This window comes from Oncorhynchus clarkii, chromosome 5 (assembly GCF_045791955.1).
Source record: "Oncorhynchus clarkii lewisi isolate Uvic-CL-2024 chromosome 5, UVic_Ocla_1.0, whole genome shotgun sequence".
Lineage (NCBI taxonomy): Eukaryota > Metazoa > Chordata > Actinopteri > Salmoniformes > Salmonidae > Oncorhynchus > Oncorhynchus clarkii.
In genome coordinates, this window is record NC_092151.1 from 43,902,954 (window position 1) to 43,927,322 (window position 24,369).

Consider the following 24,369-nt stretch of genomic DNA (forward strand, 5'->3'; position numbering starts at 1 on the left):
AAATGAAAGCAAAAGAGAGGGTTTGGGTGGAAATGGAGTGGTACAGGTGTAGGATCTTAATTTGAGCCAGTTTGCTACAGCAGGAAAATAATCATGCAGCAAGAGGAAATGTGAATGATTATGGCTGCTTTTAGAGAGGTAGCCCAATTCTAATCTTTTGTTCACTAATTGGTCTTTAGACCAATCAAATCAGCTCTGAAAAAGATCTGATGTGAATTTAATTATTCTTTTTTTTAATGTAACTAGGCAAGTCAGTTAAGAACAAATTCTTATTTACAATGATTGCCTACTGGGGAACAGTGGGTTAACTGCCTTGTTCAGGGGCAGAATGACATCTCAGAGATTTGATCCAGCAACCTTTCGCTTACTGGCCCTTACGCGCTACCCACTAGGCTACCTGCCGCCCCTAAAAGAGCTGATGTGATTGGTCAAAATGAGTGGAAAAAAATATCAGAATTCTGCTGCCTGTGGATTACAGTTAATGGACATTTTCATGGGTTGATACATTTTTTGCAGTTATGTTATCCTGCAACAGGGTGATCAAATGAATATCCTATCCTGTATGCTGTGTGAATGTGAAAAACATGTTTATGTGGTACATGGAGTCTGGGCTGAGGAGCCACAGCCCACCCTGTCCCCAGAGTTAAGAGAAGATGGCTCTTATCACAGGAAGTTAGTCTTGCCACTATCGGACTGGGGATCACAAGCTATTCTCGCTTGACTTTTGCAGCTTCCTGTGTTTTCTATCGGGAGAATACAGTAGCCTGCAGTATGAGGATTTTGATACTGTGCTAGATTCTACTGCATTGTTGCGTGACTTAAAATATCCCGTTTTTATTCTTGAAGTAATCGAAAGTAGAATGTTTTGAAATGGGAGTAAAGTACATGCATTTTCTGTAGAGAAATTCAAAGAATTATTTCGGGACAGAATTTTGCTTTCGTGATGACGAACCTCACACTCTTGCTGTGTTTTTGTCCAGTCCAGTCATGTCATCTTTGGAACAAGAGGTTTTGACTGACAGTGCACAGCTGTGAAGGGGGGTAAACGGTATGGTTGTTGAGTGATATGTCTGGGTATTAACTACTGTGAGGCGTTGTAAATCCAGTGTGAGTAGGATCTCTATGCATGACCAGTCTCCTTCAGCTGTCATAGTGGCAGATGGCCCAGGGCCCCAGCCTAGTCCACCTAGGAGCAGAGAGGAAGGCCGGGGATCTTTACATTGGCCTGAAATGCCCTTTCTGGCCATCTCTCTCTGGGCATAAAATGCCCTGTCATAATGCCCTGTCTCTCTCTCTCTCTCTCTCTCTCTGTCAGTTTCAGTTTCTGTCTCTCTCTCAATTCAATTTCAATGTCAGTTTAAGGGACTTTATTGGCATGGGAAACATGTTTAAATTACCAAAGCAAGTGAAATAGATACTAAACAAAAGTGAAATATACTATAAAAATGTAACATTACATTCACAAAAGAATAAAGTTCCAAAAGAATAAAGACATTTCAAATGTGATATTATGTCTATGTACTGATGGGTGCTGACTTCTAAACTTGAAATGTTGAAGGGAGGGAGAGCGGAGAATGCAGAACATGTTATTGTTAGACATCAGGTATCCTATGGAAAGGAGAAGGGCCACAGTCTGGTACAAGTCAAGAGGACAGCCGTCAGTTGGGGGAGGAGTGAGGAATTTGGGCCGAGGTCAGGTCAGATGAAGTGAGAAAGAACATGCATCACTAACGTCCTGCCTAGCAACCGAGATGTATTGGCTGTCCAGATGTGTAAGGAGGAGACTCAGCATAGGAGGCGGGTTTAAAAAAAACAGCTTTTCATAGTTGTCCTTCACATTTGACCCTGTTATTTAGAACCTAACAGTAGTGTTTTAATGATGTGAAAATAGTTCAAGCACAAAAGGGAAAATAAATAAACATAAATATGGGTCGTATTTACAATTGTATTTGTTCTTCGCTTGTTGCCCTTTTCTTGTGGCAATAGGTCACAAATATTGCTGCTGTGATGAAACACTCTGGTACTTCACCCAATAGATATGGGAGCTTATCGAAATTGGATTTGTTTTCGAATTCTTTGTGGGTCTGTGTAATCTGAGGAAATATGTGTCTCTGATATGGTCAAACATTTGGCAGGAGGTTAAGAAGTGCAGCTCAGTTTCCACCTCATTTTGTGGGCAGTGTGCACATAGCCTGTCTTCTCCTGAGAGCCAGGTCTGCCTTCGGCTGCTGTACATAGTCAAGGATTTCCTTAATTTTGGGTCAGTCACAGTAGTCCGGTACTATTTCTCTCTCTCTCTGTGTGTCTCTGTCTGTCTGCCTGTATGCCTGCCTGCCTGTCTGTCCCTTTCTCATTCCGTGGGCCTGAATTGCCCTGTTTGTCTTTCTCTCTCTCCCTGGGCTTAAAATGCCCTTTCTCTCTTTCCCTGGGCTTAAAATGCCCTTTCTTTCTCTCCCTGGGCTTAAAATGCCTTTTCTCTCTCTCCCTGGGCTTAAAATGCCCTTTCTCTCTCCCTGGGCTTAAAATGCCCTTTCTCTCTCCCTGGGCTTAAAATGCCCTTTCTCTCTCCCTGTGCTTAAAATGCCCTTTCTCTCTCTCCCTGGGCTTAAAATGCCCTTTCTCTCTCCCTGGGCTTAAAATGCCCTTTCTCTCTCCCTGTGCTTAAAATGCCCTTTCTCTCTCTCCCTGGGCTTAAAATGCCTTCCCTCTCTCTCCCTGGGCTTAAAATGCCCTTTCTCTCTCCCTGGGCTTAAAATGCCTTTTCTCTCTCTCCCTGGGCTTAAAATGCCCTTTCTCTCTCCCTGGGCTTAAAATGCCCTTTCTCTCTCCCTGTGCTTAAAATGCCCTTTCTCTCTCTCCCTGGGCTTAAAATGCCTTCCCTCTCTCTCCCTGGGCTTAAAATGCATTTTCTCTCTCTCCCTGGGCTTAAAATGCCCTTTCTCTCTCTCCCTGGGCTTAAAATGCCCTTTCTCTCTCTCCCTGGGCTTGAAATGCCTTTTCTCTCTCCCACTGGGCTTAAAATGCCCTTTCTCTCTCTCCCTGGGCTTAAAATGCATTTTCTCTCTCTCCCTGGGCTTAAAATGCCCTTTCTCTCTCCCTGGGCTTAAAATGCCCTTTCTCTCTCCGTGGGTCTGAAATACCCTGTCTGTCACTCTCTCCCAAGGTCTGAAATGCCCGGTCTGTTGCACACTCTCTCTCTCTCTCTCACTTAAATGCCCTGTCTGTCCCTCTCTCCCCATCATGTATCTCTCTCTCTCTCTTCCTGAGCTTGAAATGCCCTGTCTGTCTATCCCTGTCTCTCTGGGTCTGTCTCTCTCTCCCATGGCCACACAGCCAAGGACTATCCTTCTCTTTTCAAAAAACTTTCAGATTCAGTCAGCAAAGTGGAGAAAATATTCCCCAGTTGACAAAACCCAGACAGATTATCCGCAATGCACTACTGGATAGCCATCAACATTATAACAACAAATAATCAAATAAACTGAACTGCAGTTCAGCTGTGTGTGTGTGTGTGTGTGTGTGTGTGTGTGTGTGTGTGTGTGTGTGTGTGTGTGTGTGTGTGTGTTTGTGTTTGTGTGTGCGCCTGTCTACATTTGACAGCCCTGGTGTGTGTACGTGTATGGGTATGCTCACTCTTCTCCCTTCCCCAGGTATCGCTCGGACAGAGAAGGACAAAGGCACTCTGTATGAGCTCACCTTCAAAGGGGACCAGAGCCGTGAGTTCAGGAAGCTGGTTCTGTTCCGTCCCTTTGGGCCCCTGATGAAGGTGAAGAACGAGAGGGTGGACACGGCTAACGTCCCCATCAACATCATAGTGCCCCTCTCCCAGAGGGCCGACAAGTTCAGACACTTCATGCACAACTTCAGGTGAGAGCCACTTAGTTATTCATATGTGTTATTGGGCCTTTCGCCCCTCTCCCCGGGATGTTGTGGTAAATCAGAATGTGTTCTCCGGCAACCTACCTAACATTAAAAACAACAACGGTAAAATAAGGGTTAATAAAGACATTTTAAAAAACATGTTCACTTGTATTAACTACGATAATGTTAGGCAATAACCGAGTTAAAGGGAACGAGAAACAGAATATGCAGTAGTTGTCCATGTTTGACATTCCTAGTTTGTCGCGGCAGTAAAGGATTCAGAGTATAGGAGGTATGAAGGTTCTGTTTGTACTCTGATAGCCACGGCATGTCTGTCTGTTAGAGACCTTTTCATTCCTGTAATTTGTTACACTCCTGCACAGCTGCTTATCAAGGCTTTGAGGGTGGTTTTTTTTCCTGGCAAATCCTGCTTAGTAGCAGTCTTAAACCCAGCACGTTAAACTGCCCCCTGGACTCAGAGGGAACCTGTGATATAGTGGTGCTGTTCATGCTGTACAAAGGTTCCCTGAGTCGCTGAGCAAAATGCTTTGGTCTCATCCATATTTAAGGGAGGAGGGGGAGGTGGTGTGTGTGTGCGTGCGTGCGTGCGTGCGTGTGTGTGTGTGTGTGCGCATTCACGTGGAGAGAAGAGGAATGTGAGGTCAAACTGACAGTCTTTCAGAAGCCATGTGACTCATTTACTGAGCACAGCATATACATTTGGCGTGTCTCCATCAGAATGTCTGCTTGCTAGAGTTCTAGAATGTCGCACTAGTGCTGGAGATCGATCGCTCTAGGCTTCTGTCTGGTGCCAGGTCCTCGTTGTGTTACTCCTATATAAAAAGGTAACATACTGTATGTAGCCTGTGCATATACCGTATGCACCAGTGGAGGCTGTTGGGAGGAGCTATAGGAGGACGGGCTCATTGTAATGGCTGGAATTGGAATCCATGGAACGGAGTCAAAAATGTGGTTTCCCATAAGTGCAGTGTGTTTGATACAGTTCCATTGATTCCATTCCAGCCATTACAATGAGCCCGTCCTCCTATAGCTCCTCCCACCAGCCTCCTCTGGTATGCGCCTACCCTTGAGGGTACTCTCTGATCTCGCTGTAACCCCATTTTGAACTGACCTCTTCTATTGATACAATATGTGTTTTCTTTCAAACACTTTGAACTTTTTGTCTCGGCCTACCTTCAGTGCAAATGTGCAGGGTTTGGACCTTGGCGATTATTCCATCGGTTCCGTTGCGCCAGGAAAGCATAAAACGCAGCGAACGTCTGCTGAAAGCAAAACAAATGATTACAACCTAGGCTACCTGCCCCATGGCCCTCTCTGTACTTGGGTTGTGTATAGTAAGTCCCCTGCTCTGTTTGATTCATTGTGTCTTAATGTGTTTGTGTGTGTGTGTGTGTTTGTTGCAGAGAGGTGTGTGTGCGGCAGGATGGGCGTGTCCACCTCACAGTGGTGTATTTTGGGAAGGACCAGATGAATGAAGTCCGGAGCACTCTGGAGAACACGTCTAGGTGGGTGGAAACACACACCCACACAATCACACACCCACACAATCACACACCCACACAATCACACACCCACACGTGCTCGCACATGCACAGATGAGCAGACATGACTGACTGTAGGCGTAAAAAAATTGGAAAATTATATTATTTTATATTCATAAAATATTCATAAAAACTGTTTTCAATACTCCAGCAATCTCCCCTTGCGTGGAAAACGACACAGAGCCTTTCTCTAAAACGTTTTATTAGATTGGAGAAAACATTGGGAGGGATCTTAACCATTCCTCCATACAGGATCTTTCCAGATCCTTGATATCCTCTGCTCTTATGAACTGCCCTCTTCAATTCAAACCACAGGTTTTCAATGAGGTTCAAATCCGGAGACTGAGATGGCCATTACAAAATGTAAATTATGTGGCCAGTGAACCATTTATTTGTGGATTTTGATGTGTGCCTGGGGTTATTGTCTTGCTGGAAGATCCACTTGTGGCCAAATGTCAGCTTCCTGGGAAAGGCAACCGGGTTTTTGGCTAATTTGTAATGGTTCTTGGTAAGGGGACAGTGCTAGAGTATTGAAAACAGGGGTGTCCAAAATGTTGAAACCTATCTTTTTCAGATGTTTTGTATTAAACAAAATGTCTTTCTCTGAACAATTGTATTAATATCAAAAAATATACTTAAAAATATGTTTAGCATACAATATAGCTCAGTATTTGTATTATTTATTTTATACTGTATTTTTTGCTAGGGTGCCTATAATTATGGACCCCACTGTACCACCCCCCCCACGCACACACACACTCCCTGTCTCTCTTTTTAGCAACTCAGAAACCTCAGCCCCGTCTGATGAATAATGTAGAAGTGTGGCCACCCAGAGGCACTCAGTGACCTCTGCCAGTGTCGGATATTACAGGCCTGGGATCAGGGATGACAGCGGTCACAGTGAAATGAGTGTATTGCCCGCAGATACAATTACAGGTCCAGGGTCAATTTGAGATCGCCTTGTGGGTGAAATGAGTTCACGTGGTACTCTGGTACTGTGCTGATTATCTGGTAGGTTGCCATGGAGACGCTGTGCCCACCAATGGCCGGATGGTTTGCAGGGGTAGAAAGAGAAAGAAGGAGAGAAAGAGTTGCACACCTCATGCTAGGCTTTGAGCCGGTTTCAGATGTCACACTACAGCTTTCTCTCTCTCTCTCTCTCTCTCTCTCTCTCTCTCTCTCTCTCTCTCTCTCTCGCTTTCTTGCTCTCAATGACAACGAGGCAGACAGTATTGTCTGGAAAGAGAAATCTGATGAGAGCCAAGGTCTTTCGCTCAAAGATATCTCATTCTCAACAGCTCTCATGTCTCTGCGAATGGCCTGTGACGGAGTGAATAGTTAAAGGGGGAAAGGCAAGACGGTGTCCTTGTGCATTGTCTCTGAGACAGTGACCTCCGCTGCTAATGTGTTGTCTCACTGTGCAAGGGAAAGAGCTGTGTTGGTCCTTGGAGGATGTGTTTGCTTTGTTCCCAGAAAATACCATAGACACCGCCTGCGTGTGACAAGACGTATGTTGACACCTGCTATCTGCACAGTCTCGCTCACCTAGTTCACAGGCAACTGAGCACTACAGTCCCTCGTTCTTGCTAGGCTTTTTGTATCACAATTGCTCTGGTAGCGGGTGTCTTCGCAGCCATAACAGTCCCACGATTGAGCTCACATCAGACCTGGGTTCAAATAGTAATTGTGTGTACTTTCGAATGATTTAGCTGTGTTTTGTGAGCTTGCAATGTGCTCCCCAGGCAGACTCAATCAAGCTCTTTCAAAGTACCACTTTTTGAAACCCAGTCTGCTACAGTTCAGGATGGAGCTCACACGATGCCAAACATATCTACTGTGTCAATCGCGGTCTGTCCTCTTGTCACCTTTATAAACAGCTCTCTGTTGTCAATCGCCATGGTTACGTAACACTTCATCGGACTCTGGATCAGGCACTGTAATCGAGCACGGGATCTCCTAGAGGGAAAGAGAACAGCGTCCAAACTCCAATCTCACCCTGTTCCTTTTTTTTCTTCGGTTGAATTGGTCTGAATGGTTATTGATTTGTGTGATGTCAGTGTCTGTTTCCAACAGCAGGCACCGGGTGGATCATTTGCTGCTGCTGCTGCTGCTTCTGCCCTGACTAAATCAAAGTCGTCCTTCCCTACCCAAAGACGATTTGTGTTCATAATCATAGGGGCAAGCTCTGTATCCAAGTCAGTTAAATCACATCATCAGAGTAGAGCGACAGAGCAGGTTGAAATCGAGTTCAATTCCTTATGCTCTATGTTAGTGAGCTGTACCAGACAACGAGACACGATTATCATGTCGAACACGCTTCCCCCGCTAACTGTCCGTCACTCCGGTTTGAGATGGACAGAGACACACCGAGCTGTTTGAAGAGTGGGGGGAATCGATAGACATGAATAAATGAGTGTCCATGAGGGAGCGAGGAGAGGAGAGGAGAAGAGATGCATCGAAGAAAAGACACAGCAGAGAAGAGAAGAGAGCGGAAGAAGAGAGCGTTTTGAGCCCAGGGTGATAGCTGAGCGCCTGTGAACCACAGATGTCCTCCGAGCATAAACACCAGCCCAACAGCTAACGGCGCACAGTAAATGCTAATGCACCATTCCTACATCTCCACAGAGGGACCAGCTCCTCAGGGAGACAGACAAAGCACTGCGTCCTTTCAAAAACAAAACAAAAAAAAATTCATCACAGGGTAGTGTAGGATTTCATATGGATGACGCAATATTTTGGCTTTTCAGGAAACTGGAAGCTGATGTTGATGTTTATCCACGTAAAGTACATTTAAATCTGCCTCTCATTATACTCTGTCTTTCTCACACACACACACACAGACACACACACTTAAAAACCACTTCAGGCCTGCGTCTACACACGTCTACATTTTTAATGACCAGTGCTGATGATGTTTCTTCAAAACATTTTACTGAATCCTAACTCTCCAGGGTCCTCCAAAACACTAGAGGCCCCGGCTGTCAGACAAATGGGCGGTGAGTGCTCTCCCTCAGACATACATACGCACCCACACTCACACACACACGCACACACACACACGCGCGCGCACACACACAGGAAGTGAGACTCCTCAGGGTGTTAACAGTAGACAGAGAGGGGTCTTGAACTCCTAGTTGAAGATTTCTTCTCCCTGGAGGCAGAAGACGGGACAGGGCAGACAGACAGACAGGAGCTCCTTCCTGTGCTTGTTTGACATGGCAGTACTGAGGATGGCTGGAAAATGGATAGAAGGATGTAGAGGGAGAGGGAGAGGAAGAGAGAGAGAGGGGTGGGGGGATTTTCCCATACCAGCACCAGACGGACATACCAAACCAGGATCACAAAAGGAAATATCCAGAGTGTGTTTTGGCCTGAGGCTTGGTGCTGCTTGAATCACAGTGAAAACACTCCAACAAGCAGCCTGAATCCTAAACGAATCCCACTCCTACCCACTACTAAAGTGATTTGAATTCAATCATGTTTGCCTGCTTTTAATTACTCTGACCCACATACATATTTAATGTTTTTTTTAATATAATGTGTGGTTTAAAAGGTATTTATCAAATGCGGGAACAAACTCCCACGGGGCTTGGCAAGCAATGTTTTAATGTCCTAAGAATTTCTGGAGACTTAAAAGATTTTGTGCACCTTCAATAAACAACAGCTGGCTGGGAATTCTAGTGGCAACATTTACAAGCATACATTCTGCACTAAGTATGACTTTTAGTATGTGTATGTGGTAGGCATGCATGTGTGCATTTTTGCGTTTGTGGGTGTACCTGAGGGTGTCTGTGTTTCTGTCTGTCTGTATTTGTCTGCCAGTCTGTCTGTCCGTATGCCTGGGCACACCAACCAACACGGGGGGGAGTTCTGTTCTGGCCACACCAGCCAAAACGTGGGTGTTTTTGTTCTGGCCACACACCCACCTATTGGCTGGTATCGGTTTTGATCACACCACCCAAAACGTGGGTGTATCTGTGTGTGTCTACGCAGGATTAAGCTCATGTACACTGGTCCTAAATCTGTTTTCTTTCTGACAGCAGACATAAGTCGGTCTCCATACAGATTAATCTGAAATCAAATACACAGTTGATCTATTCCAGAGCCCCCAGGAAGGAGAGAAGGAGCCCTTCCCTCTAGTTCAGTTTGGCTAGATGCTGATAGAGAGATAATAAGAGACGAGGAGAAGGACTCCGTACTGGGAATAGCCTACAGGCTATAGTGTCAGGCTGAACTACAGATGCCGTATCTTGATTTGACCCAGTTTCTCACAGCAGGAAAATAATCCAGCAGCTACAGGAAATGTGAATTATTATGTGGATTATAATGAATGTTAATTTTTTGTTGTTGTAGGGGTTGATACATTTTTCATTAGGGCAAATTCATTATGACAAACTGTCGGGCCCAAGTAAGACTAGCTGTCGCCATTGGCGTCGAGCTAATGGGTATCCCAATAAATCGAATCCAGTCTCATATTTTTAAGTGGAAATTTGAAGCATTTTTAAACCTTCAATACACTACAAGTTTGCATTTCCATTATGATCAAATTAAGATACGGCATCTGTACTACAACTGTCACGTCGCCTCCCGCCGTATAACTAACTACCTTGGAGTAACGTCTAACCCTGCAGTGCAAAGCTAGAGATCAGGCTGCAACCATTGTCATCTTATAGCCACCATTCAGAACTATGAACCCCGTAATAAAAGGCTCATGTGTCAAGTTTCAATATTATATTTGAATAATAACTCAATAATAAAAAAAAATAAAAAGGGATTATGTTCCTCATGTTCTTTGGTCTGCTGGTGGGCTACAGTTGAATCTATGGGTTGTCCCTGGAAATATTATCCGGTTATCTTCTGCTACCAGACCTGTGAATAAAATACACCACAGTGCATCATCATTTATGTCACAGATGAGTAATTATGTTCTCTTTTTAACTGGAAAGTTGAATTTATGATCCATTTTGGGCATGAATATGTGATCATGTGAGAGCGTTCATTAATAATGTATTAACAGCTTTATAGTGTTCACATCTCAAACAATTAATTGCAATGTTTTCTTGCTATTTCCCTCTAGTGCAAGGCCCAAGGTTAGGAATGGATGTATAATTTATCCCGATGGATCCTGCTGTGTATGTGTGTGTGTGTGTGTGCGTGCGTGCGTCTTTGAACTCCCATAGCAGTCGTCTGTCTGTCTCTCTCTGTCTGTCTGTCTGTCTGTCTGTCTGTCTGTCTGTCTGTCTCTCTGTCTCTCTGTCTCTCTGTCTCTGTCTGTCTCTCTGTCTATGTCTGTCTCTCTGTCTATGTCTGTCTCTCTGTCTCTGTACGGTAGCAGGCTTGTATTTGAGTTGAGCCCACAACGTGCCACTCTATCCACAAGGGCCTAATCCCACACTGATAACGGCACATCAATCAGTGGTTGTTTACCGTGGGTGGATGATAATAATGCCTAGAGGAGGCGGTGATGTCACAAAACACATTTGTCACGTTGACAGAGTAAATAGCACATTAACTACGTAGGGCATACTGTAGGTGCCATTTGGGACCCAGCCATCATGTAGCCACTTTACAGACCTGATCTTATTAGTTCTGCTGTTGTCAAAGGGGAAATTAGGTTCGCTACAGCATACACATAGTGTGTGTGTGTGTGTGTGTGTTGTAGTTTAATGGTACAGTACAAAGACAGAGCTGTGTATATTGTATGCAGTGTCTGTATTCGGACTCAGTTGGGCCCTCTGCGCTCATAAGACCCATTAGACACGGATGAATTAAGCCTGTCCCACTCCCTCTACTAAATTAACTTTAAACCAATGATGCTAATTCATTTTTGGTCCATTTCTTTTGCCACACTGTCTCCCTCTGTCTAGTATCCGTTGGGTTCTGTCTCTGAATCAACTCCGATTTCATCTCCAATTCTGTCAAAATCTCTCTTCCCCTCTCCCCTCTCTCTCTCTCTCTCTCTGCTCCAACCTCAACCTGTTTGCATTTGAGTTTCTTTCGGAGAGGTTGGGTTAAAGCAGAAGACACATTTCTGTTGGACATTTGTGTATAAAGGACAATAAAGTCTTCTTCTCTCTCTGCAGGGAGATCAACTTTAAGAACTTCTCCCTGCTCCAGCTGAATGAGGAGTTCTCCAGGGGGCGTGGCCTGGATGTGGGCGCCAGGGCGTGGAAGGGAGGAAACGTCCTCCTCTTCTTCTGTGACGTCGACATCTACTTTACCGCCGACTTCCTGAACACCTGCCGTCTCAATGCTCAACCTGGTACTACAGTACATGGAACAAATCCACATCAGTGCTATGTTCGGCGTGGGCCGCTGTGCCTCTTGGTTTTCTAACAAAGCTGAGATTTGAATGAAATAACTGTTGAGATGTTGTTTTGAATTAACCATTGGTAATTAACACTTTGGAAATCTTAGATTTGTTTGGTTACATTTTCATGTATTTATTTATTCCTCAGGTAAGAAGGTCTTCTATCCTGTTCTGTTCAGCCAGTATAACCCAACCCTGATCTACGGCAATCATGACCACATCCCGCCAGTTGAACAGCAGCTGGTAAGAAACCTGCTTTCGCAGATGTCCTCAGAAAGATGTGCAACAGCACATTTTCTTACCTTAAAGATTTGCCTGTTCTTTTTTTGTTGTTGCTATGTTGAATAGGTGATTAAAAAGGACACAGGATTATGGAGAGACTTTGGCTTCGGAATGACGTGCCAGTACAGATCAGATTTCATCAACATAGGTAAATATCATGTTACCGTGCTCATCGCTGGTAAATTGTCATATCCAAACCAAAATCTGCGATATTATTATGGACTCAGGCAAATTGGCTCTCAGGACAGGTTTTGCCTCAATGCATTTTTCCACCTCAGTCGAAGCCATTCGATGAAGTCACAGGCTATAAACTATGCTGTAAATAAGGGTATTTTCTGGACAGTGTCTGCGTCCCAAATGGCACCCTATTCCGTATATGGTGCACGACTTTTGACCAGGGCTCGTAGGGCACACGTGTCTAGGCCAGAAATACACACACACACACACACACAGAGATAGACAGAGATTTTACTGTTTCGTCATTGTAATTTCATTTGCCACTGGCAGAACATTTAATATTACTGTGGAGGGAGACAGAGGTACAGCATCTGTCTGACCTTAAACTCTCAGGAGAGAGACACATCGCACCACAGTGTGACCCTATAATACATCAAATACTCCTTGCAACTCTAGGGCGAGTGATTTGAGATTTAGATGTGATGTGATGCGAATGGTGATGAATAATGAATTTATCTGTGATGAGATTTTCACCCAAAGTAGAGAGAGATGAAGGGAGGTAGAGAGAGGCACGGACAGAGAGGGAGAGAGAGGCACGGACAGAGAGGGAGAGAGAGGCACGGACAGAGAGGGAGAGAGAGGCACGGACAGAGAGGGAGAGAGAGGCACAGAGAGAGAGAGAGAGGTAGAGAGAGGCACGGACAGAGAGGTAGAGAGAGGCACGGACAGAGAGGGAGAGAGAGGCACGGACAGAGAGGGAGAGAGAGGCACAGAGAGAGAGAGAGAGAGAGAGAGAGAGGCACGGACAGAGAGGTAGAGAGAGGCACGGACAGAGAGGGAGAGAGAGGCACAGAGGGAGAGAGAGGCACAGAGAGAGAGAGAGAGAGAGAGAGGGAAATAAACAATGTGCTTCTCACAGTGAGGTGAAGAGAAAAGACGGGGTGACTTCAAAGGGGGACATTTTTAGGCCCTGGTGCACAGACAAATACACAATTTCCCAGCTTCCTGGTTCGGTTCATTGTTTAGCCCCTCAGTACTGAGCAGTCTGCAGTCATCTTAAAAAGAGAGAAAGAGAGAGGTGGGGGGAGAAAAACCGCACTCGTGCATCAATAAGCAAAACATGATTACCCGTGTCACCTAGGGTATGAAGAGGATGTAGTCCAGTTGGTTGGAAAACACTGACGTCAGCGTCTTACTTCCTCTGGAAGTCACGTTGGGGCATGTCCTGAGGTTCTATCGCAATATTTCGTCACTCCACTGCTGTCATATCATCAGACTCCATGCATTATGCATGTAGAAAAAAACTGCTAGAACATAATACACTGCGTGTACAAAACATTAAGAACACCTGCTCTTTCCATGACATAGACCGACCAGGTGAATCCAGGTGAAGGCTGCAATCCCTGATGGAAGTCACTTGTTGAAGTCACATCAGCGTAGATGAAGTGGAGGAGACGGGTTAAAGAAGGGTGTTTAAAGCCTTGAGACGACGGAGACATGGATTGTGTGTGTGCCATTCGGATGATGAATGGGCAAGACAAGAGTTTGAAGTTCCTTTGAATGAAGTATGGTAGTAAGTGCCGGGCGCAACGGTTTGTTCAGAACTGCAATGCGGCTGGGTTTTTCCACGCTCAACCGTTTCCCGTGTGTATCAAGAAAGGTCCACCACCCAAAGGACATCCAGCCAACTTTCCAAAAGTGTTGGAGTCAACATGGTCTAGCATCCCTGTAAAACGCTTTCAACACCTTGTAGGGTCCACGCCCCGACGAATGAAGGCTGTTCTGGGAGGGGGGGGGGGCAACTCAATATTAGGAAGGTGTCCTTAATATTTTGTAGACTCAGTGTATATAGATTCAGAGTGTTTAATGCTCACATGTACAGGGTTGTATGCGTGATTGCAGGTTACAGTGAAATTCTTAGGCTAAAGGGCTTCAACATGCAGGACTAAGTGAAGTAAAATAATGAAAATGGTAATAGGAAAACAACAATAGAAATAGAAATAGCCCTAATATAATAATAACAACTGTAGATACATTTCCGTTCTGGTGGAAGCAGAGTAAAGACTGTTGAGGGGGTGTGGGAGAATGATCATTGAGTGAAATAAACAACAAAAAAGAAGTTACAATATACATATTTACAACTGCAACAGTGATGAATGTCGTTAGGGTGGGGGCAGAGTAAAGTCTGTTGGAGGGGGCGGAATGTCAATAGGGGGAGTAGAATGGAGGGGGCAGCAGGAGAAAGAATGTCCACGGGGAAGTAGCAGGGGGAGGGGGGAGCAGGTAGCTGACTAGTGGTGGCTATTCAGCAGCTTGATTAAAGTGAGTTTATGAGTTCATGTTGTCCCTCCTTCCAGGTGGTTTTGACGTGGACATCAAAGGTTGGGGTGGTGAGGATGTTCACCTTTACAGGAAGTACCTGCACAGCAACCTGCTGGTGGTCCGGTCCCCATCGCGGGGCCTCTTCCACCTGTGGCACGAGAAGCGCTGTGCTGACGAGCTGCCCCCGGAGCAGTACAGGATGTGCATGCAGTCCAAGGCCATGAACGAAGCCTCACACGGCCAGCTGGGCATGCTCTTCTTCCGACACGAGATCGAGGCACACTTGCGTAAGCAGAAACCCCAGCGGTCCATTGCCAAAAAGACATAAGGGGAATCACACAGGAATCTAGACTACGGGAGGAGGGCATGACAGTATGACAGTCAGAGACAGTGAGGGGGAACAACAACAAAACAGAGATCTTCTGTTATGAACAGTGATGACATAACAGTACTGACTCACTATAGAGGAAAAACACCCCAATATATCCTCCCTTTTGTTGTGCCAAAGAGGGCATAACAAAATACACCTAAGACACCTGCCGTTACTTGAAGAAGTGCAAGCACTGTGAAGACGACAGTTAAAATGGCCAGCAGAAATACTTGTATTGACTGCTCCTCTGTGTTTTGGTCTAAAATCATGTGCCTCATGTTGACTGACTGACAGCTGTGGCATTGCTGATTTCTTGAAGGAGGCTGGAGGAAGACTGGAACAAGATTTCCCTGTGTCGTACTAGAGCCACCTTGTGGACAGGAGGAAAACAGCATGACAGTGAAGGGAATGTGGACACTGAAGCTCAAGTCATGTAACCTGGTTACGTGACAATACACTCAGACAGATGGTCAATCAATAAATGAAAACAGGTGTTAGTGATGCTTATTTAGCGAGCCAATGACAACAACAAAGGAGGGACACGGACACTGTTAGACATTCATTATTTCTCAAGCTCCACAGAATCATTATGGTGCTCTGCTTTTTCACGAGTTTTATTAATCCTGCCTGCATGTGCTTTTATGTTTTCATCATCAAGAAACAAAACAGTGCAGTTTTGTCTTGTTTGAAGGGTCAAAATAAATATAGTATATTTTTTTACACTGGGCAGTATTTTGGTTCGCAGTTTGAGAATGAAGCTACAGTACATGTATGACGAAGATTATATGGCCCTGAGAGAAAATATGGGTACAGTGTCCTTTTGTTTTGAGTATGGGCTAACATTGTGCAAATAATATATTTTAGAATAGATGTATTACACTTCTGTTCCATAATTAAGTTATCCAGTGATACAATTATAGAATGAATTTCACACAACTTTTGTTGGAAAAAGAAAAAGCCTTGCTCCAAAAATGCTTATTTAATATTAACCATTGTTAGCTACATCACTAATTTGCCTATTCTTTCTTAGAAGCTGAAATGGCGGTGGCTTGACACAAGTCTACATGAGCCAAGTTAAGTTTAGTGGTAGTATAGTGCCTCCGTGTCTACAGAGCACTATAAGACCAGGACAAGGAAGGGTAGGAAAAGGCCTGTATGAAAGTGCAAACGAAGACAATCTGAAATGGAATGTTAATATGGAAAGAGGGTCTGATATTTGAACGTGGCAAATTGTTTTGATGTTAATCCTGATGGATTTCTACTGAGAGTATTTATTCGGAGATGTATAGCCTATAGATAAATACATTCTCACAGGCTTGACATTCACAGTGGGTGACAATGATTTTATGCCTTTATTTAACGAGCTCACTTATTCGTCTTAAAATAAATATTGAGAGATTTGATTGAATTCCCAGGTCTTTCGTTTTCAAGAAAGCACTTGGGTTGCTTCACATGGAAGAATTTGTATGAACCTAAATTTGTGTCGGATGACCAAAACCTGTAAAAAGAGTCAGGAGGATGCACCTTTTTAATTGTTTTACATTGTATTGTTTCGTGAAAGGATACGTCTATCTGTTAATAATAAATATAACTTTCCTGATGAAGCTCTTGATTAACTCTCAATTCATGGCCATTTGTTTTGTCTTAATTGTTCTGTTTGAAGTGTCTACAGTTGAAATAAATGTGTGTACTCATTTTGAGACCCTTGTAATAGTTTGAAATTAAGAAATAAACTTATATTCTGGTCTTGACGCTTCTTCACATATTTGATTGGACTCCAGTATGTAAAAACTGCAGTTGTCTGTAATCTACTCTACTGTAACTATGCTTTATTCTCTACTCACCTGTGGTGCAGCCTGGGAAATGTCTATAAAAAAAGACTCAGTGGTATTGTGTAGTGATGTACACAAGATGGTAGTCTCATCATTACATTGTGTTCAGTAGTACACCTCTAGATGGAAGCATTGCATCCCAGTCAAGGAACCAAAGTTCCAAAAACCTATGAATGGATGCTGTATGTTGGCTATGAAATAGATCAAATGTTGTGGAGAGGGGTGTCTGAATTATGGGGTGAGCCAGGGGTCGTTATTCTCCCCTGAAAGAGACATGAGCTCATCTAAAGGCAACAAAAGTCCAACTTGGGGGGGGTCTCTAAATATTGATAATTTGACCAGAACGCGTGCGGACAGCAAGATGCATCAATCTCACCGGAGAATGCATCCTATCGAGCGAAACAGCGCCCCTCCGTATCTCATGTATCTAATGGGGTCTGTCCAAAAAAAAAGTGAAATGTTACACATGCTGAGACAGAGGGGCGCTGTTTCGCTCTCTCATACTGTATGCTTTCTCCGCTGAGATAGATTCAGCCACTTGCGAATTGAAGAAAAATTATGAAACATGATTTAAAATTGTTTTATTTGTTATTATTGTTCACATTGTTGGGGAAAGCATGGCTTCCCTTGACATATATCAAACATCTCCAATCTAAAAATCAAATCTAGAGTCGGCTTTCTTTTCCGCAACAAAGCCTCCTTCACTCACGCCGCCAAACTACCCTAGTAAAACTGACTATCCTACTGATCCTCGACTACGGCGATGTCATCTACAAAATAGCTTCCAATACTCTACTCAGCTAACTGGATGCAGTTTATCACAGTGCCATCCGTTTTGTTACTAAAGCACCTTATACCACCCACCACTGCGACCTGTATGCTCTAGTCGGCTGGCCCTCGCTACATATTCGTCGCCAGACCCACTGGCTCCAGGTCATCTACAAGTCCATGCTAGGTAAAGCTCCGCCTTATCTCAGTTCACTGGTCACGATGGCAACACCCACCCGTAGCACGCGCTCCAGCAGGTGTATCTCACTGATCATCCCTAAAGCCAACACCTCATTTGGCCGCCTTTCGTTCCAGTTCTCTGCTGCCTGTGACTGGAACGATTTGCAAAAATCGCTGAAGTTGGAGACTTTTATCTCCCTCACCAACTTCAAACATCTGCTATCTGAGCAGCTAACCGATCGCTGCAGCTGTACATAGTCTATCGGTAAATAGCCCACCCAATTTACCTACCTCATCCCCATACTGTTTATATTTATTTACTTTTCTGCTCTTTTGCACACCAGTATCTCTCTACCTGTACATGACCATCTGATCATTTATCACTCCAGTGTTAATCTGCAAAATTGTAATTATTCGCCTACCTCCTCATGCCTTTTGCACACAATGTATATAGACTCTCTTTTTTTTCTACTGTGTTATTGACTTGTTAATTGTTTACTCCATGTGTAACTCTGTGTTGTCTGTTCACACTGCTATGCTTTATCTTGGTCAGGTCGCAGTTGTAAATGAGAACTTGTTCTCAACTAGCCTACCTGGTTAAATAAAGGAGAAATAAAAAATATAAATATATATATAAATACACACCGCTGTAGTAGGCCAAATGAAAATCGCTGAATGTCATTACACTTTTGTAACAGATGTCTCTTTCAATTCATCAGTTGGTGCGTGCACAGTGCAGTTTGGATATTGGAATTATTTTGGAGTAGCCTACTTTTTGAAGTGATTTGTTTGACAATCAGCCTAATACATTTTTACCATTAAATTACGTCTTTCCTATTAGGCCCATAAAGAATTTACAGTGTCGTGAAAAAATTATTAGACCCCGTTCTGATGACTCTATTTTTGCATATTTTTGATACTGAATGTTATCAGATCTTCAACCAAAACCTAATATTAGATAAAAGTAACCTGAGTTTACAAATAAACAAAAATATATATATACTAATTTTGTTTACTTAACTAACAAAGATATGCAACACACAATTCCCCTGTGTGAAAAAGTCATTTCCCGCCATAACACTACCATCACCATGCTTGACCGTTGGTTTAAGGTTCTTACTGTGGAATGCAGTGTTTGGTTTTCACCAGACATAGTGGGACCCATCTCGCCCAAAAAGTTGACTCAAGTTTTCCAAAAAGGACCTGGAAGCACCTGGATTATCATCAAGACTCTTGAAAGAATGTTCTATAGACAGATGAGTCTAAAGTATAACTTTTTGGACGACATGGGTCCCATTATGCCTGGCAAAAACCAAACACTGCATCCACAGTAAGAACCTTATACCAATGGTCAAGCATGGTGGTGGTAGTGTGATGGTTTGGGGATGCTTTGCTGTCTCAGGACCTGGACGACTTGCCTTAATAGAAGGAACCATGAATTCTGCTCTGTATCAGAGAATTCTACAGGAGAATGTCAGGCCATCCGTCTGTGAGCTGAAGCTGAATCGCAGCTGGGTCATGCAGCAAGACAATGATCCAAAACACACAATCAAGTCTACATGAAAATGGCAACAACAACAACAAAAAATGTGTTCATTTGAAGTTTTGGAATGGCCTAGTCAAAGTCCAGACCTAATCCCAATTGACATGTTGTGGCACGACTTGAAACGAGCAGTTCCTGCTTGAAAACCCACAAACGTTGCTGAGTTAAAGCAGTTCTGCCTGGAAGAGTGGGCCAAAATTCCTCTACAATGACGTGGGAGACTGATCAACAACTACGGCACAACCAGTTATTGAGTGTAAGGGGGCAAATACTTTTTCTACACAGGGACTTTGTTTGTGAAATAAATGAAATAAGTATGTAATTGTTGTATTATTTTTTCATTTGTTCCCTTTATCTAATATTAGGTTTCGTTTGAAGACCTGATAATTCAGTATAAAAAAAAAAATGTAAAAGTAGAGAACATTTGAAAGGGGGCAAATACTTTTTCACAGCACTGTATACCCAATAGAGGCTCCCCCTAATGTCACAGTATAATTTGTACTCTGTTGGAAAGGCTATGATTTCAGACACTATAAGGCATTTGCAACCTGAGACTGACCTTCAGTGCATCCTGTAACATCCGATTACAATATATAATGTTCTTTTATCAATTCGATTTCCTCACCTCCTGCATCCTCTCTCCACCGTCCTTTTGAACAAGGTCAAAGGTAATCGAGGAAAGTCGGCGAGGAGAGTGAACTTGTGTGGAAATGCACTTGCTTTGACATGAGACGGTCCTTCTCCACTCGTGCGTCATTAGGCAAATTACATTTACAGGGGTGGATCCCCCCAAAAAATGGGTAAAGTGATCAAAACAAATGAAGTTAGTTGTGTAAGACATTTTATAGATAAAACAATAAGTTGCATTTTGTTTTTAATGTAACTTTTTGGGCCACCCGACTAAACTCACATAGAAATGTTAGTTATGGATATGTCATTCTCATTGAAAGCAAGTTTAAGAAGCAGTAGATCTGTTCTATGTGCACTATTTCTATGATTCACGTTCTTAAGTTTTGTTTTTGTGTTTTCTACTTTCAGTTTTGTACATCAGCTTCAAACAGCTGAGGGAAAAAATCAGGTTATTAAAAAAATATTTACCTGCGGTTTAGATGGTACAATGATTCTCTACACTATACTTACTTGTTTTGTCACGTAAACTGAAATTAGGTGAATAGTTAACATTTTAGCCACCAGGAAATGTCGGAGCAATTTCTGCATATTGCACCTTTAAACGTGTACATGTTTTTCTCCTCTGACAAAACAAAAGCTGATTAAGGGGGTGTGGCAGATTTCAAAACTCTTCTATGGTAGGATACACTTTAGTCTCCTCGATGAAAGGTAGCTATCGAGGAGAGGTGGCACACTTCTGTTTGCCTACTAACGAAATGATACACTCCTCGACCACTTGATATACGAAATGATATACTCCTCGACCACTCAGTTTCCAGGTCACGGAGGAGAGAGGACGAAGGACGGTCTTTTTTCAAAATGAGAATCTCCCCATACATTATTGGAGAATAGACCCATGTGGTAAGGTGTGATGTGATCACCAAATGATGTCCAATGTGAACAACTGGCTGCTGACCATGGGAACCATATCTAGTGGTATCTTATCTGTGTTGTATGATAGTCCTGATGTAGCCTACCTCTGCTCTGTCAGTTATTAGGAGTCTATTGACGCACCCGTGCATCACTCTAAGTAACATAATACAAAAATCATATTAATCCTGTAACTAAAAGTGATGATATAAAACATTTGTTTTAATTATTTTTTTACAATACAAAACATACACATACAAAACAACAACATACAAACATCCACAACATCACCCCAAGGTCTCTGATCAAAAGTGGTGTACTATATAAGGAATGGAATAGGGTGCCATTTGGGATGAAGAATGAGAGACTGCAGTGTCCAAACATTGTATTAAACAGTGTTGTTAGTCACCTCTCTGTGTATTAAACACAGAGTATTATTAATAAACCTCCCTGTGTTTTATTTTTTCAAAACAATACAAAACATACAGTACCAGTTAAAAGTTTGGACACACCTACTCATTCACGGGTTTATCTTTATTTTTACTATTTTCTACATTGTAGAATAATAGTGAAGACATCAAAACTATGAAATAACACATATGAAGTAGTAACCAAAAAAGTATTAAACAAATCAAAATATATTTTATATTCTTCAAAGTAGCCACCCTTTGCCTTGACAGCTTTGCCCACTCTTAGCATTCCCTCAACCAGCTTCAAGAGGAATGCTTTTCCAACGGTCTTGAAGGAGTTCCCACATATGCTGAACACTTCTTGGCTGCTTTTACTTCACTCTGCAGTCCAACTCATCCCAAACCATCTCAATTGGGTTGAGGTCGGGTGATTGTGGAGGCCAGGTCATCTGATGCAGCACTCTATCACTCAACTTGGTCAAACAGCCCTTACACATCCTAGAGGTGTGTTTTGGTTCATTCCTGCTGAACAACGAATGATATTGCCACTAAGCGCAAACCAGATGGGGTGGCGTATTGCTGCAGAATGCTGTAGTAGCCATGCTGGTTAAGTGTGCCTTGAATTCTAAATAAATCACTGACAGTGTCACCAGCAAAGCACCCCCACACCATCACACCTCCTCCTCCATGCTTCACGGTGGGAACTACACATGCGGAGATCACCCATTCACCTACTCGGCACCTGGTTTTTACGACTGCACTTGAAGAAACTTTCAAGGTTCCTGTAATTTTCTGTATTGACTGACCTTCATGTCTTCATGGGGTGGCAGGTAGCCTAGTAGTTAGAGCATTGGGCCAGTAACTGAAACTTTGCTAGTTCGAATCCCTGAGCTGACAAGGTCAAATCTGTTGTTCTGTCCCTGAAAAACACAGTTAACCCACTGTTCCTTGGCTGTCATTGTAAATAAGAATTTGTTCTTAACTGTCTTGCCTAGTTAAATATAAAAAATGATGGACTGTTGTTTCTCTTTGCTTATTTGAGCTGTTCTTGCCATAATATGGACATGATCTTTTACCAAATAGGGCTATATTCTGTATACCACCCCTACCGAGTCACAACACAACTGATTGGGTCAAACACATTAAGAAGGAAAGACATTCCACAAATGTACTTTTAACAAGGCACACCTGTTAATTGAAATGCATTCCAGGTGACTACCTCATGAAGCTGGTTGAGAGAATGCCAAGAGTGGGCAAAGCTGGCTTCAAGGCAACGTTTAAGAATAAAAATGTATGTTGATTTTTTGGGTACTACATGATTACCATATGTGTTATTTCATAGTTTTGATGTCTAAATAAATTAAATAAATAAATAACAATAAAAAAATGGAATGAGTAGGTGTGTCCAATCCTTTGACTGTTACTGTACATACACAAACATCAATGACATCACACCTGCCCAGACCCATCTGCTCACACCCATTGGGTATCTCACTGCACCCTCATATGCCATCTCTTGAAATATGCAGACAGACGTATTAAAAGTACATTTACATTTAAATACTTCTGACAGCAAACTTTGTAACTCTTCCCATTACTTTTGGACTATAGCATTCCCAAAAGGAATGGATTTTGAGTCCTTGTTAGTTTTACACTGAAGACATGACTCTGCCATTGTGCTGTAGAATTGTGAATTTTGTCTAGTGTAATAATTGCTATGCATTAGTTTATACTGGATTAAGTACGCAAGTACGCAGCATTTTTGTTGACAGTAAATGTCATTAGATTGAGATAGGCTATTGCCACGACGAGCGCATCGGCCATCATGTGAGTAGCCTATGGATTCATCTTCATCATTAGGTGAATCAGTGTGACACTAGGAAGGGGTGGGGGGTGGTTTGGTAGGGGGTGTGGATGTGTAGGCCCTGCACACACACGCACATCCATAGAATCGGAAGTTTACATACACCTTAGCTAAATACATTTAAACTCAGTTTTTCCACAATTCCTGACTTTTAATCCTAGCAAAAAATTCCCTGTCTTAGTTCAGTTAGGACCACCACTTTATTTTAAGAATGTGAAAAATGTCAAAATAATAGTAGAGAGAATTACTTATTTCAGCTATTATTGTCCCCATGTGCAGTTGCAAACTGTACTCGTTTTACTGTGGATATAGATACTTTTGTACCCGTTTCCTCCAGCATCTTCACAAGGTCCTTTGCTGTTGTTCTGGGATTGATTTGCACTTTTCGCACCAAAGTACGTTCATCTCTAGGAGACAGAACGCGTCTCCTTCCTGAGCGGTATGACGGCTGCGTGGTCCCATGGTGTTTATACTTGCGTACTGTTGTTTGTACAGATGAACGTGGTACCTTCAGGCGTTTGAAAAAATTGCTCCCAAGGATGAACCAGACTTGTGCAGGTCTAGAATTATTTTCCTATGGTCTTGGCTGATTTCTTTTGATTGTCCCATGATGTCAAGCAAAGAGGCACTGAGTTTGAAGGTAGGCCTTGAAACATCCACAGGTAGACCTCCAATTCGCTCAAATGATGTCAATTAGCCTCTCAGAAGATTCTAAAACCATGGCATCATCCAAGCTGTTTAAAGGCACAGTCAACTTAGTGTATGTAAACTTCTGACCCACTGGAATTGTGATAGAGTATAAGTGAAATAATCTGTAAACAATTGTTGGAAAAATGACTTGTGCCATGCATGACTGCAACCTAAGTGTATGTAAACTTCCGACTTCAACTGTACATGCTATATTTACCCCTTTGTATTTCCAGTGTCCATGTAGCCCATTGGCATCAGCAACTTCTATTGTTACTTCAAAGAGAATAACAGTTATTTGGGGAAAGTAGAGTATAGATTGTATTTGGGGGAGGGGAAAGGATATGGTCTCAATTTACGATAAACTGGTCTAAGGCATCACTGTATGTACCCTAGTGGGCTCGTCGTTTTATCCTACTTCATACTCTTTTCAGAGCATGGGTCTCTCCTTCAACGGGGAAGGTTTCTGTGAAGGTTTCTTGTAGCTTGATCAGGGTTTCATCGGCGCTTGTGAATTCCATCCTTTGCATTCCCTTCCATAACCAGAGCACTGCCGGGAAGCAGATCTGAGACTATTCCCTTTTCCTCCAGTGACTGTCTGATCAGAATATATTCCTTGCGTTTATCTATTAGATTAGCAGACAGGTCCTGGACGAATCAAA

At 43.0% G+C, this 24,369-nt stretch overlaps 1 protein-coding gene across 4 annotated transcripts in view; it reads left to right on the forward strand.

Moving 5' to 3' along the window:
• LOC139408887 (chondroitin sulfate N-acetylgalactosaminyltransferase 1-like) overlaps positions 1-16,632 on the forward strand; it is a 35,703-nt gene extending 19,071 nt beyond the window's left edge. For all 4 annotated transcript variants that reach the window (XM_071153314.1, XM_071153317.1, XM_071153315.1 and 1 more), the window contains 6 exons: positions 3,651-3,867; positions 5,286-5,387; positions 11,507-11,685; positions 11,882-11,976; positions 12,082-12,163; positions 14,550-16,632. In XM_071153314.1, coding sequence (XP_071009415.1) covers positions 3,651-3,867; positions 5,286-5,387; positions 11,507-11,685; positions 11,882-11,976; positions 12,082-12,163; positions 14,550-14,842 — 968 coding nt within the window. In that variant the 3' untranslated portion in view covers positions 14,843-16,632. The remainder of the gene's footprint in view (positions 1-3,650; positions 3,868-5,285; positions 5,388-11,506; positions 11,686-11,881; positions 11,977-12,081; positions 12,164-14,549) is intronic.
• Positions 16,633-24,369: the final 7,737 nt, after the last annotated feature.